The 15794-nt window shown below is 34.8% G+C and overlaps 1 protein-coding gene across 2 annotated transcripts in view; it reads left to right on the forward strand.

The window, feature by feature from the left end:
- The window catches only part of PLPPR4 (phospholipid phosphatase related 4), a 36362-nt gene that overhangs the window by 9026 nt on the left and 11542 nt on the right, over positions 1–15794 (forward strand). For both annotated transcript variants that reach the window (XM_024751264.1, XM_024751265.1), the window contains exon 2: positions 11458–11643. In XM_024751264.1, the coding sequence (XP_024607032.1) occupies positions 11458–11643 (186 nt within the window). The remainder of the gene's footprint in view (positions 1–11457; positions 11644–15794) is intronic.

The raw sequence follows: 15794 nt of genomic DNA on the forward strand, positions 1-15794 counted from the left end.
TCCTTCTCTGGATAATTTATGGATCAAATGAAATATATCAGGCACATAGTACACACTCAATAAATATTTGTTAGATAAATTAATTATTACATAAGAGAAAATATAAACTTTTACAGTGCTTAAATAAAATGGTATAAGGATAAACTTGATACCTGAATTTAGTAAACAACTCAAAAAAAGTAATTTAAAAATATTGATGTCTTTAATTCACTAATTTATGTGCATATAAGATTATCACATTAGATTCAAAATCATAAATTTGTTTTTCTTATTCCATATCTCAAATACAGAATTTTTGGTTAATTTCATTTCTCTGACATTATTACAATGACAATATTTTCTTTTCCTTAACTACTATTTTGTTTGGTATTAAGAAATATACGTTGGACCCCAAAGGTACTATGTATTCTTTTATAAGACTGTTCAGGTCAAAATATATTTGCTTTTTCTATATAAATAAAGTAATCCCACTAATAGTGAAAATAGTGAAAGTTGTCGGGTGACATTCACAGTATATAAAGAAAATGTACATTATATTATTTTCTGCTATTTCTCAATGTCTTTGGGAAGGTAAGGTCAGTGTTAAAAATTTTTAGCAAGAGGTAGTAGGTATAATGACTACAAACGTGAAAACAGGTGCTAGATTTCTTGAGTTTATAATCTAGCTAATAAACTGTATGATCTTTCACAAACCATGTAATTTTTCCATGTTCCAGTTGCTTCTTCTGTAAGATGGGGATAATAATAGTACCTTTATCAAAGGGGTATTGTGGAGATTGGATGAGTTCAGAAATGTAAAAGTATGACCTTTAAATGGTACCTGGCAAATATTAGTAGAATTAAATTGTGATTCATACCCATGTTTTTAAAAGACAGGTATATGTTCTAAGGGTAAAGAAATTACAGCTGTAAGGAAAGATTTCAAAGCAATTACTTTTAAGAATTGAAATATAAGTCCCCAACCTCAGGTCTTAGTCTCTAGGTGTAAAGAACAAAATGCTTTCCAAGGCAATACATATAGTACTTGTGTCTAATTATACAAATGAGGACCTGAGGTTAAAGCTGGTGACGGCAGAGTTTACTACTCCAAGCCTAATGCTAGATCAATATTCAGGTAATAAAACAGCCACATACCATTATTTTAAACTTTACTGTTAGATCATCGAGTGATTGTAATTAGTCTTTTTAGAGCTGTAAAGATGTAATTTATATTTGGACATAGAACACATTTTTTCCATTAAACCTAACATATATGTTAGATCTGTTCTCTCTTCCCTATTAATTACCATTGCTACTTGGAGGACTCAATTTGAGCTTTTTGTGTTCTTTAATGTTAACAAAAATTATTAGAATTCTAGAAATTCACAGTAGGAGCATATTCTATGGTGGACGTAAACAAGGATCTTTTAACTTGGGGATTTTTCTTTCATCATGTTAACTACACTATGAGAACTGTGTAAACAGTTCTGTTCAAATCATCATCCATACATGCATTAATTTGGTACATTGAGGGTACGCAGTATGTCAGGTCCTGCCTAATATAAGGCCCTGGGGATAGAGAAGTGAAAGAGACAATTTCCCTGTTCCCAAGGGTCTTTTCATTGAATAAGAGAGAAAGGTGAAGGAGCAACTGTCATTCCATATGACAGTTGCTATGACAGAGGCATTCATCGGGCCATCTCTGTGCAGTTAGAGAGTGATCCAAAGGAAACAGGACGGGAAAGCATCTGGAGCTTGAAATGTGCCCAATTCCTGATATTTTATATTAGAAGTCATTCACTAGGGAAAACAGAAGTGAAGATGAAAGCAGACCACATCCAAGATATAATTAAAGTTTCTTGAGATATTACCAAAAAATTAAAATAACATTGGAGAAAACTGCACAGGAAAGAACATTCAAGACCTTGGAACACCATAAAATTAAGAACATGATTTGAAAGTGCCTGCCACCCCTTCGCTCTTGGTGCCATCAAACCCCTTGTACACGTGGCTATCTCTTACTTCTGTCCTTTAAATTGGCATTTCCACTGAATCCTGGGGCTACTTTTTCCTGAAAAGCACCAGACTAGTGCCAGATGGCAATGGTGAAATGTACCAAAGTGGCAGCAGGGTGTAGTGGGATTCAAGCTTCCAGGAATTTAACAGATCAAGTTCCAATTGCTGTAAGCCAGACACGCTGTTTACCTTATCTGGAGCAGGGTCTTCTTGTTAAAATGTATCTTAAAATTCCCAGGTAGGTTGTGAGTATTAAATTAGATAATTTATGGGGAAATGTCTAAGTTAAAAGTCAGTAAATGTTCTTTTCTTTTTATGTAAGAGGAGGTGTTCAATAAATTCTTTCAGTAACAAAGTGAAACGACCTCTAGAAAGGACAGACATTAGATTTGCACAAAAGAAGCAATTTTCACGTTTGAGTGATAGGAAGTCCTCGGAGAAACTGTTTAATAAGAGTATTTAAGAGTTAAGAGCAAGGGAGACTTTTTTCGAACCACGCGCACCCTCTGCAAGCCCTCTTCCCATTTGGGAATTGCAACCAATGTGGCAATGTCGAGAGGGAAACCGTTTTGAGACCCGTGAGCAAAGCAGTTTAGAGCATGTTTCCTGGACTTAGGTACCTGGGTAGGAATCTGGATGCTCCCACTCACCAACTCACTGGCCAATTTATGTGACCTATCTCTGTCTCAGTTTTCTCATGTGTAAATTACGATACCAATAGACGGTTTATAAGGTGTAGATTGAATGCAGCAATCTATTATATAACTTAGCACTGTCTCTGGCACCTAAGTCCTCAACACTTTCTATGTATTATTAAGAAATTGTCCATGTTTTCTGTTTATTTAATAGTAATGTCCTGATTTCTTTCAATTAAATTCAGCAAATATTTTCTGGACACCCAAAATTTTCAAAGCACTGCGTGAATTACAAAGGCCTCACTTTGCAGTATCAGATGTTAAGGGAAGGGCTGGTAATATACAGATAACTACAATTCAAGGCAGACTAACAGGTCTTACAATAAAGATATATATGGAGTCCATGAGGCAGAATCTTCGGTTCTGAATGGAGAGCATGCGGAAGGTTTCAGGGAGAAAAAATTATGTGATCTTACCTTTTATGAGGACAGTTTTTATGGGAAACAAATGTGAAAATGTAATGTAAAGCAGAGACTAGAACATGTCTGTTTGGAACATCAGTGTAATGGGAACATAGGTGTTCATGGGTTGAAAGAGTGGAGAGTAGGTAAAGAGCAAAATTAAACAAGAAAGGCAGATTGAGGCTATAATACAAAAGATCGTGCATAATGCAAAAGGTCATTCTAGGAAATTTGTACTTTATTTTGTAATTAGTGGGGCACTATTAAAGGCATGATTAGATGTGAATTCTAGGAAAAACTAGCCTGGAAGCATTGTGAAAGATGAACCAAATTGTAGAGAGAATAGTGGTAAAAAAATCTAGTACATTATATATGGTAGTGAGACTGTCAAAGAAATGTGAGGAATGTTTTTTACTTCATGACAGCACATGGAGAATTCTAGAACTAAATGGCAATGTAAAAAGCCCCTTATTTCACTGGTGACAAGTAAGACCCAGGAAGGTTAAGTGACTTGCTCCAAATCCCAGAAGCTAGTGGAATAAATGAGGGAAGAAACTGGGTTTTGCTGGTTCTGAGGCCAGCACTGATTTTCCTCAATTACACTGCCCTGTTTTAATTGGTATCTATGCATGTCATATAAGCCACATCCATTCTATTTGTGAAAACTAGATTTTTAGACCTTGAATAATGTAATAGACTCATTCTGACCTACTCTTAATGACCCTACAAGTGTTAGTGTGCTTTTTATAATCTATATAGTTAACCTAAATATGCTACAATTATGGTGAAGTAGTTTTATAAACCACAAAGCCCTATACTATATTATTAGTTATTATTATTGTCAATGTTTAAAGGAAACATTTATCTGTATTAGCTGCAAGGCACAAATGCTAAGGAATGTCATTAAAGATTGTACTGTAGGAAATGGAAAATTCTATCATCACTGTGTGTGTTGACCTATGACAACATGCTTATCAGCCACCAGCTTTAATAAAATTACTTTGATCTGCTAATATTTCTTCCTGTTTTAATTTCATTTGAATATAATGTATTTATGTTTTAAAGTTCACATTTTAATGGGGATACTTATCAGAATTTATTCCAAGCCTCCCATTTAAAATCTGTTATTAATATAAAAAACATTCTTTTTCTCTTAGGTTATCTCTTGCATATGAGTAGTACGAAGATACACAATTATATTCTTTGGTTCTTGTGACATTAGTCATATCAAAACCAAGTTAATTTAACTCTGAAGTTTCCTGTGCAAGTGTTGTTCTTCAAAAGTAAAGATGATATTATTTAAATCATCATACATCAATGATGTTATTTAAGTCATCATGTATCAACCTGCAGCCTTGGACTCTCTTTAGCCCAAGGTTGGCATCTTACTCTCTTTTTGACATTTTGATAAGTGAAAGGCACCTCAGTCTTCCTATTTCTAAAACAAAACCTTAGATTCCTCCTACTTAAGCTTCTCCCAGCCTTCCCCATCCCAGTAAATAACACCCCCAGCCCAAATGCTCAAGCCCCAAATCCCTGAAATCAACCCTTACTGGTTTTTCTTCAATATCCAACTCATCAAGAAGTCTGGTCTTTTTCTCTCTAAGGTTATATCCAGAATCTGGAAATTTCTCTACATCCTAGTAAAACCTGCCATCATCTCTTGCCTGGATTACTGCAAGTGCCAAGCATCCACTAGCAGGTGAACTCCACGAGTGCAGGGCGTTTTCTCTATCTTGTTTACCTTTATATTCTTCACCCTTAGGGCAGTGCCTAGCACATACCAGGCACTAGATAAGTATTTGTTGGGTTTTAAAGAACCTTCTAATTTTTACCCTGCTTCTATCTTTGACCCATCACAATCATTCTCAACCCAACTGCCAGAGTGATCTTTGTAAAATATATTTCAAGTCTTACTGCACCTCTGCTTCAACTCTCCAAAGTTACTTTCAAACGTACTTTGAATGAATGAAACACTAATTCTGCCATGGCCTTCAATTCTCTGCCATGGCCTTCAATTCTCTGCAAAGTCTGGTCCCAAATCCATCTCTCTGACTTCATCTTATATCACTGCTCCCTTTTTTTATTTTCAAATGACATGTCACTTTAAATTTTTTATTTATTTATTTATTTATTTATGGCTGTGTTGGGTCTTCGCTTCTGTGCGTGGGCTTTCTCTAGTTGCGGCGAGCGGGGGCCACTCTTCATCGTGGTGCGCGGGCCTCTCACTGTTGTGGCCTCTCTTGTTGCGGAGCACAAGCTCCAGACGCGCAGGCTCAGTAGTTGTGGCTCACGGGCCTAGTTGCCCCGCGGCATGTGGGATCTTCCCCAACCAGGGCTCGAACCCGTGTCCCCTGCATTGGCAGGCAGATTCTCAACCACTGCACCACCAGGGAAGCCCAATCACTGCTCCCTTTTGACTATGCCTCTTACCTGGTTTTTATATGGTTAGTTCATTCTTGCCCACTCAAGTCTTTGTTTAAATGATTCCTATTAAGTTAGCCTTCATTGATCTAAAATAGCAATCCAGGCACTCAATTACCACAGCCCCCTGTTTTATCATCTTTATAATATATGTTCTTTCTAGTATTATAATTTTTAATTTTTTATCTGTCTTCTTCAGCAAGAATGAAATCTTCATCAGAATAAGGACTTGGAGTTTTATCATAGCTGTATTCCCAGGATGTAGAACAAGTCCTAGAACTAGTAGGTTTCAATAGATATTTGTTGATTGAATAAGTTAATGAGCCATAAATATCATATATGGTAATTGACCCTCTGTGACTATGATCCTACCAGTTTATGAGTATCTCAGAGCACTCTGAATTTACCATGGTTATGAAAAAGGAAAAGAATGGAATTGACATGTCTATAGGCTTAAAGCAAGTGAACTACCTGAATGAGAAGTAAAAGTTTGTTATTAACAAGATGCTAAAAGCAAATAAGCTATATGACTTAGATAAAATGTCATGATAGAGTCCATAAAATGTTTCACTAACATTGATATATACCTTATATTTGTCTTTTTCAAACTGGCATCAGAAAAATCAATATTATCTAGCAAATGCCGTCTTTTGAAACACATTCCATTTGCCGTTTTCTAAAACTGTTATACTTTTCTCCTTAAAAATTGCTCTATTATTTTTACTCACAAGTTCCTTAGCAGAAGACAATTATAAGAATAACTCTTTCCTTTTTGAAAACTGTTTTCCTAATCTTCAGATAATTTCCCTTCTCTGTATTGCTGCATAAACTTTTTTCTTGGCTACAACATAACTAGAGAATAAAATTCCTAATGCCTGATTATATAGACCTTTTAAAATCTCTTTTTAAATCTCATTTTAAATGCAATCAAAAGATGATTTTATTACATATATATCAATTCTATATCTATGCCAAAGCTAGCACACACCGTCTGTTAAATTTCTTACATTCAAAAGAAGGTTGTCATGGAGTACCTCAAAAGATAAAAGATACCTTTGAAAGACAAGGATGTTTGAAGCAAACATTGTCATTTAATCCATCACACTGACCAGTAGTAAAATACAGTATAGGAAAACAATGTCTAAAATTACTTTTTCCTCAAATATTATAAACATTTTGTTCAAATCCCTCTTTCTTGAAAACCAAAATTGATGTAAAAGAGAAAGAATAAAAGACACTTTTTTTTAAAAGTCAGAGAAACAAATATCAAAAGGGAAGAAAAATATGATTCTTATTTTGAAGACAGAAGAAGGTCTTGAAACATGTTTCAATGGAACTATAAAAATATTAATATATGGATAGAAAAATACATGGATAAAAAACTGGAAAAATTGGCAGTTTCAAGAAGGCTGATGTCTGAAAGGATTGAAATACATAATATTAATGAAGGACATATTTTCTTTCATATATTAATTTATTATATGTATGCATATATAGTTGAAAGACACTATGATGTATATTACTAGTTTAAATATTAAAACGAGTAAGCTTAGGTCTCTATCTTAAGGACATTTTCGTTTGAGAAGCAGGACAAAAGCTATAACTAATCTATACCAGATAACTATAATAAAGAACAGTGTATAGAAATTTCATAAAAAGAAGTACTGGGGAATTAAGAAAGAGGAAATTACTCTCAAAAAGGATCACCTAGTAAGGAAAGTGAAAAAGGTGACATTTGATGAGCATATTATTGTTAATAGTTATAACAGCAACAATAAAACTAACATTTACAAACTAGTCTTCACTCCAGGTATTGTTGAATATGACTTGTAATACTTCATTTAATCCTTTAAACTGCCTGTGATGATGGGTACTAGCAATGTACCTGTTTCATAGATAAGAAAACAGGTTTAAGAAAACCATTTCCAAGGTTACACTGGTAGTGAACAGAAGAGCTTATTTTCAAAGAACCTCCTAGGTGACTTGGAAACCATATGGCCCCACTGGATTCACTACAGTATGTAGAATTCTGAGTGTCTCTTCCCACTTACACATACACACACACACGGAATAGCACATTAATTCCATGGCTATGTAACATCTTCACTGGCACATTTGAGCAGATTCTGAAGTAATCGACAAAATTCAATGGTGAAGAATGCCCTTAATAGGGAAGATTTACTTAATTTTTACATTTACCAAATTGATAAAGTTTTGTTCACCTTTCTATAGAAGACATCAAACTCACTTTACTAGGGCATGAACATTTAAAAATGAGGTAATCAGTTGTTACCTGGGTGATGTCTTATGTAGAAGACCTAAAATATGAACTAATGGCATCAAGGAAAGAATGTAGATCATCAAATCTGGTTAAATATTTAACATTCAAATTAAAGGAGAGAAATTTAATCTAAACTTATTGAAACCATATTTTCAAGATAAAGTTTATGCTAAGTGATACATATTTTTAACTACAGATTTGCAAATAGAAACTCTTCATTAAACAGAACTGTAGGCTACACTGTACCCCCATTCTTTGATGCTAGTTGTATTTCATTACCCAAAAACTCTACTCCCGTTTTTGGAAAGGAAGCATAGAGTAGTGGTTTAGTAGAGGTTACAATTCGTGGCTTCAAAATCCAACCTCTGCCACTTGCTAGAGGAGACTGGCCTTATCTACCTGCAAAGTGTGATTAATAGTAGCACTTATGTCGTAATAGAAAGTTTTTAGTTAAATGGGTTAATATCAATGAATAAAATTAATTAAAATTTCTAAAACAGAATGTTGTCTGGCACATTAAGTGCTATTTCAAGTATTTCTTAAATTAAAACTAAAATATATTTAAGTGGATTTAAATGGAAAATATGAATAGCTCACATGAACCATGAAGTATTGATTTATTGGTCAAGACTGGAAGCTACTATTCCTTACAGGAGAGGGAAGTGGTGAGGAGGAATGACCAGATATTCAGAGTGGTCAAATGATAATGGATTCTAATAAGAAAAATGTAAGTGTTTTGACATGCTTTTTGCTCTCTTTATTGGAAAGCATCCATCTGAAAAACAGAAAGTGCCAGATTAATCTTCATACATTATTAATTTTTCCAATAAACCTAATTCTCACCTCAAAAAGAAACCTCTTGGGAATAGAAGACATAATGCTGCCTTGTAAATTTGTTTATTTTTTAAACCAAGTGAACAGAAATCATGGATGGTCAATAATATTTTTAACAAAATTTGCTGTTTTGTTAAATAAATATTGTATCCTCCACAAGCAACAAAGCCTTAAACTAGATAATTTTTTTGGTGTTACACAAATCTGCATCTTCAGATTCTGAAAGGAATAGCATCAACAATATATTTGCAGTATTTTTTCTCTAGCCGAGAGCAGGTGTCTCACTAAGCTTATGATCCTTGATGACCAAGCCCGTGTCTTGTTTGCCATATTATAGTAAGGACCCACATAGTACCTGGCACATTGTAGGTTGAAGGAATGAATAACTGAATCCATAAAACAAAGTCTAAAAAGTAAATTGTGCCTAGTTTAGGTTTAGCAGACAAACTAGAGGATGTCCAGTGAAATTAGAATTTCAGATAAACAACAAATAATTTTTAGCATAAGTATCTCCCAAATATTGCATGGAGCACACTAACACTAAAAATGATTTATTACTTACCTGAAATTCTAATCTTATTGAGTGACCTATATTTTCATTAGCTAAATCTGGTAAATCTTGTCTAGCTATGGTAATGAATTAATATTTACTTGTTTTTTCAGTTAGTCATTTATCAACAAGTATTATTGCTTCATTAAATTGTTAAATGATGTATTGCATGCCTACCATGCACCAGGAACAATGCTATGCCTTGGGGACCTAACAATAAATAACACTGGCAGACTCTTATTTCATGGAGCATGTATTTCAGTGAGAGATGGGGGGAGAAGAAAAATAAATAAGTGAAGTATTCAATTGACAAGGCAATTTCAGTTATGAAGAAATCAAGCAAGATGATAAGGGTTTAGAGGGAAAGATGGATCAATGACTACCTTGGATGGAACAGGAAGTCATCATTAAAGGATGAGGAGAGACCAGTCAGACATAGAGCTAGGGGAGAGCACAAAAGGAAGAAGAAACAGCAAATGCAAAAACCCCTAGGTAGAAATGAATTTGACTGTTACAGAAAAAGAGTGAAGACCATAGGACTATATCAAACTGAAAAGCTTCTGCACAGCAAAGGAAACCATCAAAAAATGAAAAGGTAGCCTACCAAATGGGACAAAATACTATAAATCATATACCTTATAAGGGGTTAATATCCAAAGTATTTATAAGGAACTCATACAACTTAGTAGCAAAACAACCAAAACCCCAAAAACAAAAACAAACCAAAAAAAACCAAGCAATTTGATTATAAAATGGGCAGAGGATCTTAATAGACAATTTTCCAAAGAACACATATGGATGGCCAATAGGTATATGAAAAGATGCTCAACGTCAGTAACCATGAAGAAATGTAAATTAAAACCACAATGAGATATCACCTCACACCTGTTAGAAGGGCTATCATCAAAAAGACGAGAAATAACAAGTGTTGACAAGGATATGGTGAAAAGAGAACCACTGTGCACTGTTTGGGAATGTCAATTGCTGCAATCACTATGGAAAACACTATGAAGTTTCCTAAAAATATTAAAAATAGGACTACCATATCATCCAGCAATTCCACTTCTGGGTATTTATCTGAAGAAAACTAAAACACCAAGTGGAAAAGACATATGCCCCCACTATGTTCTCTATAGTATTGTTTACAGTAACCAAGACATGGATGCAACCTAAATGTCCATCAATGGATGAATAGGTAAGGAAAATATGGTACATATATACAATGGAATATTATCCAGCCCTCAAAAAGAAGGAAATATTGCCATTTAGGACAACATGGATGGACTTTTAGAGCATTACGCTAAGTGAAATAAGGCAGCCAGAGAAAGATAAATACTGGATGATCTCATTTATATGTGGAATCTAAAACAACAACAGCAATAAAAAACCAAATTCATAGCTACAGAGAACAGATTGGTGGTTGCCAGAGGTGGGGAATGGGCAGTGGGGAAAATCGGTTAAAGGGGTCAAAAGTTACAGACGTTCAGTTATAAGACAAATCAGTCCTGGGGATGATTAATGTACAGTATGGGGACTATAGGTAATAATATTGTATTTATATTTGAAAGTTGCTAAGAGAGTGATCTTAAAAGTATTCATCATAAGAAAAAATATTGTAACTGTGTAGTGATGGATGTTGACTAAACTAATTGTGGTGATCATTTTGCAATTTATACAAATATTGAATCATTATGTTGTACACCTGAAAGTAATATAATGTTTTAGATTGATAGATGTCAATTATTTCTCAATTAAAACAAAAGTGAAGTCCCATTGGATTGTAGTGGGTAGGGAGCTGGGGAATAGTATAAATATGGTATAAAAAGATGTAAGAAACTGAAGCAAGAGCCAGATCATGCAGAAACTTGCATTCCATGGTGTGACATTTGGATTTTATTCAAGTAGAATGGGAACCACTGGAGTAGTTAAAATGGGGAGTGTTATGACCTAAAACATTTTCAGAATACTTGGAATGCTGGGTAGAAAATGGATAGATGGGGTGGGGAGGGTAAGCGTGAAAATGGAACAGCATTTAGGAGGTGATCCAAGAGCAAAGGGGAGGCATGACATGGGTTCAGAGCAGGCTGGTGACAGAGGTGGATGAATTGGAGCTTTATTTTGAAGGCAGAAGCAATAGTAAGTATGAATGATTTTAATTCTTAGATCAGAGAGGAGCGGTGAAAGGGAGAAATACATGTTTCTTATTTCAAGATGTACTGATTCTGTGTATGACCTGTATATAAGAATAAATTGATCTCCTATGTCCTTCATTCTCAGTTGCCTATATTGGCATCATCGGTGGTTAGCCTGTATTTCCTGGAACTCACAGATGTCTTCAAACCTGTGCACTCTGGATTCAGCTGCTATGACCGGAGTCTTAGCATGCCATACATTGAACCCACACAGGAGGCAATTCCATTCCTCATGCTGCTTAGCTTGGCTTTCGCCGGACCTGCAATTACGGTAAGAATTGCCCCCAAATTGTGTTTGTCAGCCCCAGAAGATGAAGAATGATCCCATTTATGTAATAAATGGGTTAAAAGTAAACCAAAAAAATTCTGATATGTTTCCTCATTAACGTATTTTTCATGTGTTCATGTCATATCTGAAGTCTGGGAAACTGTGGGGAAGAAACAATTCTATAGCAAACAGACTTTCTTCTCAAAAGTGCATTTTGCTCTCACTTTTTACCAGGTTAGCACTTTTTATGGATTCTGAGCACTGGGCATCCACAACTGTACAGTGAAGAGGGCACAACTCACATTCCTGCCCCCTGCCCCGCGCACAAAATAAAATACTTTAGATTCAGAACAAGCACTTGCATTTTAAAATATATGACATAAAGAAATGCCCTAACCTACTGAAACTGAATTAGAAACATAATTGTTTTTAGTTTGCTAACATACACATTGTGAATAACACACTTTTCAATAAATTCATTAATAAATAACACTGGCCTAGCTTTTACGCCATCTCTTATACCCCCAGACTCCACCTAAAGGACAAGAAACATGTTTCAGCGTTAATATTTATTTCTAATAGTAGGAAACCTTACTTTACTTTTATCATGCTCATGAATGACAGAGGAAGTGGTTATTAAATAAAGAGCTTATTCTGGTTCAGTACAGCAGCAGTTTTAGAAAAGTCTCTGCATAGACCTATACTTTTATATAGCTATGGAGAAGCCACCGCAATGAGAAGCCGGCACACCACAGAGAAGAGTAGCCCCCGCTCGCAGCAACTAGAGAAAGCTCGCGAGCAGCAATGAAGATCCAATGCAGCCAAAAATAAATAAATAAATTTATTTTTTAAAATTTCCCTATATTAAATAATCATAACATGCTATCTACACTATAACTAAATTATATAAAATATTCTCAGAAGATAAAACTGGAACTTAATTTTCCCTAGAACTTTATCATACTTAAAAGATCTCAAAATACTTTGTAAATAAATGAGTTATTCGAGCTTCAGTAACTCTGAGGTGATTGGAACTATTAATGATGTACTTGGAAGTAGCTGAGACTCAGACTAATAAAAACATATTTAAAGTGCATTATTGCTCAGAATAACAGCATTTGCTGGTCATTCCTCTAAATGACTTATAAGAAGTCTGCATCATCCAGTCATTTGACAAGAGCAGGAAGAATATATGCTTTAAATCTAGTAGACCAGAAAGCATTTCTCCTAGTTGGAATGTAATACAGAAATTTATCGTAATTAATATAGTATTTGAAATAAAATACATAAGATACTGTACAAATGCTCATGATTCTGCTGAAAAGACTATGCTGATATTTAATCATTTAAATAATTTGCTTTTTATATACCCAGAAGTCTTTCTTCCCTAGGGTGTTTTACTAAGTGGCTAGGAGAGCAAGTCTAACTGTGGCTCTCCCTGCCAGCATCGTTGATCTCACATTGATTCTTTTGCTGACACTGTTACATGTCCTGGAGACAATGACCTTGGCCTCATCACTGTGTTCCTTCTTCTCTGACTCCCTCATTTCCAGGAATAAATTCTCAGTATGCAATTAAGGATGCTTTCTGGGGGATTCTGGGTCAACGCTTTCTTTCTTGAGCCTTGAGAAGTGAAAGAAACGAATGCCAACTCCTTCCACAAAGACTGCCTGAATTCCTGGGTCTCTACAGGGCCTCCATAGCTGCTGCAATGCCTCTTAATGGCACAGGAAGCAAACTAGGGAAATATTTACAGCACAGCATCCCTAATTTTCCCCGTATCATTCAGGATATTCTAGGATGTCAGTCATTCTTTTCATCCACACTGGCTTCATGGATTTTGAGTAAACAACTTGATGGTAAAACAAATCCTGACTTTAAGGGCATCGGATACTGTCTTCCACACCTTTCTCTCTAAACATATATCATATATTTTCTAAATTTCTTTCTAATTTCATTTTCCTCTGTTTTTAAGGCCTTTCCCTGAAACACTGGTCCTATTGTGTCTGTAGTCATTCTGTTCTAGAACCATAATTCTGTCTCTAATCTTACTACATACATTTCTGCTCCAACTCCTTTCCCCCTCTTCCTGAAAGTGGAAATAACAGACTCTAATCCCTGACTTTCAAGGATGCCACTTTCTTTTTATCTTTATGGCAGAGTATTAATCTGTTCCAAAATGGAGTGGTGGGGGAAGCAGAGAGGCAGGCTGAATTCTTCCTTTGGAAATGGCTTTCAGATCTCATTTGCGTGAGGAGAGGCACTTCCTATTTTCACCCATTCACATGAAGAGAAGACAAAGCAAAACAAAAGACCACACATGGGTTATATTCTTTAAAAGGACGTTTATATGAACAAAAGGGAGATCAACTGATTTTTTATACAGGCATTTACATATAAATCATTTAATGTTTGCTTCTCAGTTTCTTTTTTTATGCTTTGAAGGGTGTTTTAAAAATACCTTGTCTTCATGATGTTGTACAAGAAACTGAAAAATTCCTTGCGTCTCTGTGAAATACATATTCTTATTTCTTTGAAATAGTCCTTAAATTGGAAAATTTCACCCTTAATATTAACTTTTTATTTACTTTTAAGTGATAATGAAACAAGCATTTTGTTTAGTCCTTTGGAGATTGTTTCTCAGGGAAAATAGCACAGAATATCTAGGCTTATCATAAATCTTCATGAAGTCTACATGAATAGAAAAAATGTATATGTTCTTCTCTTCCCTGGAAGTAAAATTTTATTGTATATGATTAAAGGATAAGTATATCTAATTTTATAGAAGAACTGTATTGGAGTTTGATTATAGTTTCTAGAAGGTAACCTAAGCTTTAGGAGACTATACTATCTCCTTTAGGTGGCTATTCCAAGGGCAGTATCCATGTAATAATAAGCAATACATTTCCTCTCTACATCTCCCCTGAAGCTGAGTCACTTCAGAATCTCTTCCAAAAATCTGTCCATGATATTTGACATGCAAAAAAAAATGGTATTGTTTCTTTTCAGGCTTGTATACAGCATAAACAGAATATTGTGAGAAGATGCTTGCCATAGACTGTTTTATATTTACAAATGACAAGATCAACAAATAATTTTCTTGTCAACACCTAATCCCTGAAACTAAATTGCATCACAACAGTGTGCCATTCAGAACTGGGAAACAAGCAGGAGCATTTGGAAATACATCAGGAAGCAGCTCCCCTTTCCCTGAAGATAATTCTATCTTTAAAGCAAATTAAGGGACTTCCCTGGAGGTCCAGTGGTTGGGACTCCGCGCTTCCAATGCAAGGGGTGCTCGTTCAATCCCTGGTCGGGGAACTAGGATCCCACATGCCACGTGGCACAGACAAAAGATTAAAAAAAATAACTGCAAATTAAATCATTTTGAAAATTCATACAATGACATGTAGGTCAAGGTTAAATGAATAGTAGTGTGAGGAGAAAATTAATGTGCTCCATAGAGAGAGGCAAAGTTGGGTGAAGTCAAAATACTGACAAGAAACCTCTATCCATAATCAAGCCAAAGAGTATGAAAGCGCTCTCCTGACATATGAGTTTTGAGCATATTAAACGACTAAATTAAAACTCCTGAAGTCTCAAGATCCCTTGAGATAATAACTGTGGTGTTGTACAAGAAACGTTTCCGTAATGGCACTGAACAAATAAATTCTTCTATAATTTAGCATTCATGGATAAGATGTGAATCACTATTTACATGTATGATTACAAAGAAAGAAACAAAATTATTCACAGAATTATTATTGAAGAAGTGAAGATGAAATCAATCTCAATGCATTTCAGAACACATTTCAGAAATGAGTGGTTAATTTTTTTGAAATGATGAATTTGAGATAACCATGATAATATTCTACATGCATGGTGGGTCATGTCACGTCTTTCTGTGCAGAATAACCTGTTGTGTTTCTATGTCTAACAAAGTGATAATGTAGTATGATATTTTTCAAGACGTATAAATAATTAATTTAGTATTCAATGATTTGAAAAAACTTCCTCTTGATTATTTCTATTTGATTGTTCATAAAGGAGTTTATCATGTATGCCACAAGATTTTCACACATGTATGGTGACTGGTAGTTTCATTAGGAAAATTATTTTTATACAAATAAAGGTTCTTTATAATTGTACACATA

The sequence above is a fragment of the Neophocaena asiaeorientalis genome, unplaced genomic scaffold (assembly GCF_003031525.2).
Source record: "Neophocaena asiaeorientalis asiaeorientalis breed wild unplaced genomic scaffold, Neophocaena_asiaeorientalis_V1.1 scaffold147, whole genome shotgun sequence".
NCBI classification, from domain to species: Eukaryota; Metazoa; Chordata; class Mammalia; order Artiodactyla; family Phocoenidae; genus Neophocaena; species Neophocaena asiaeorientalis.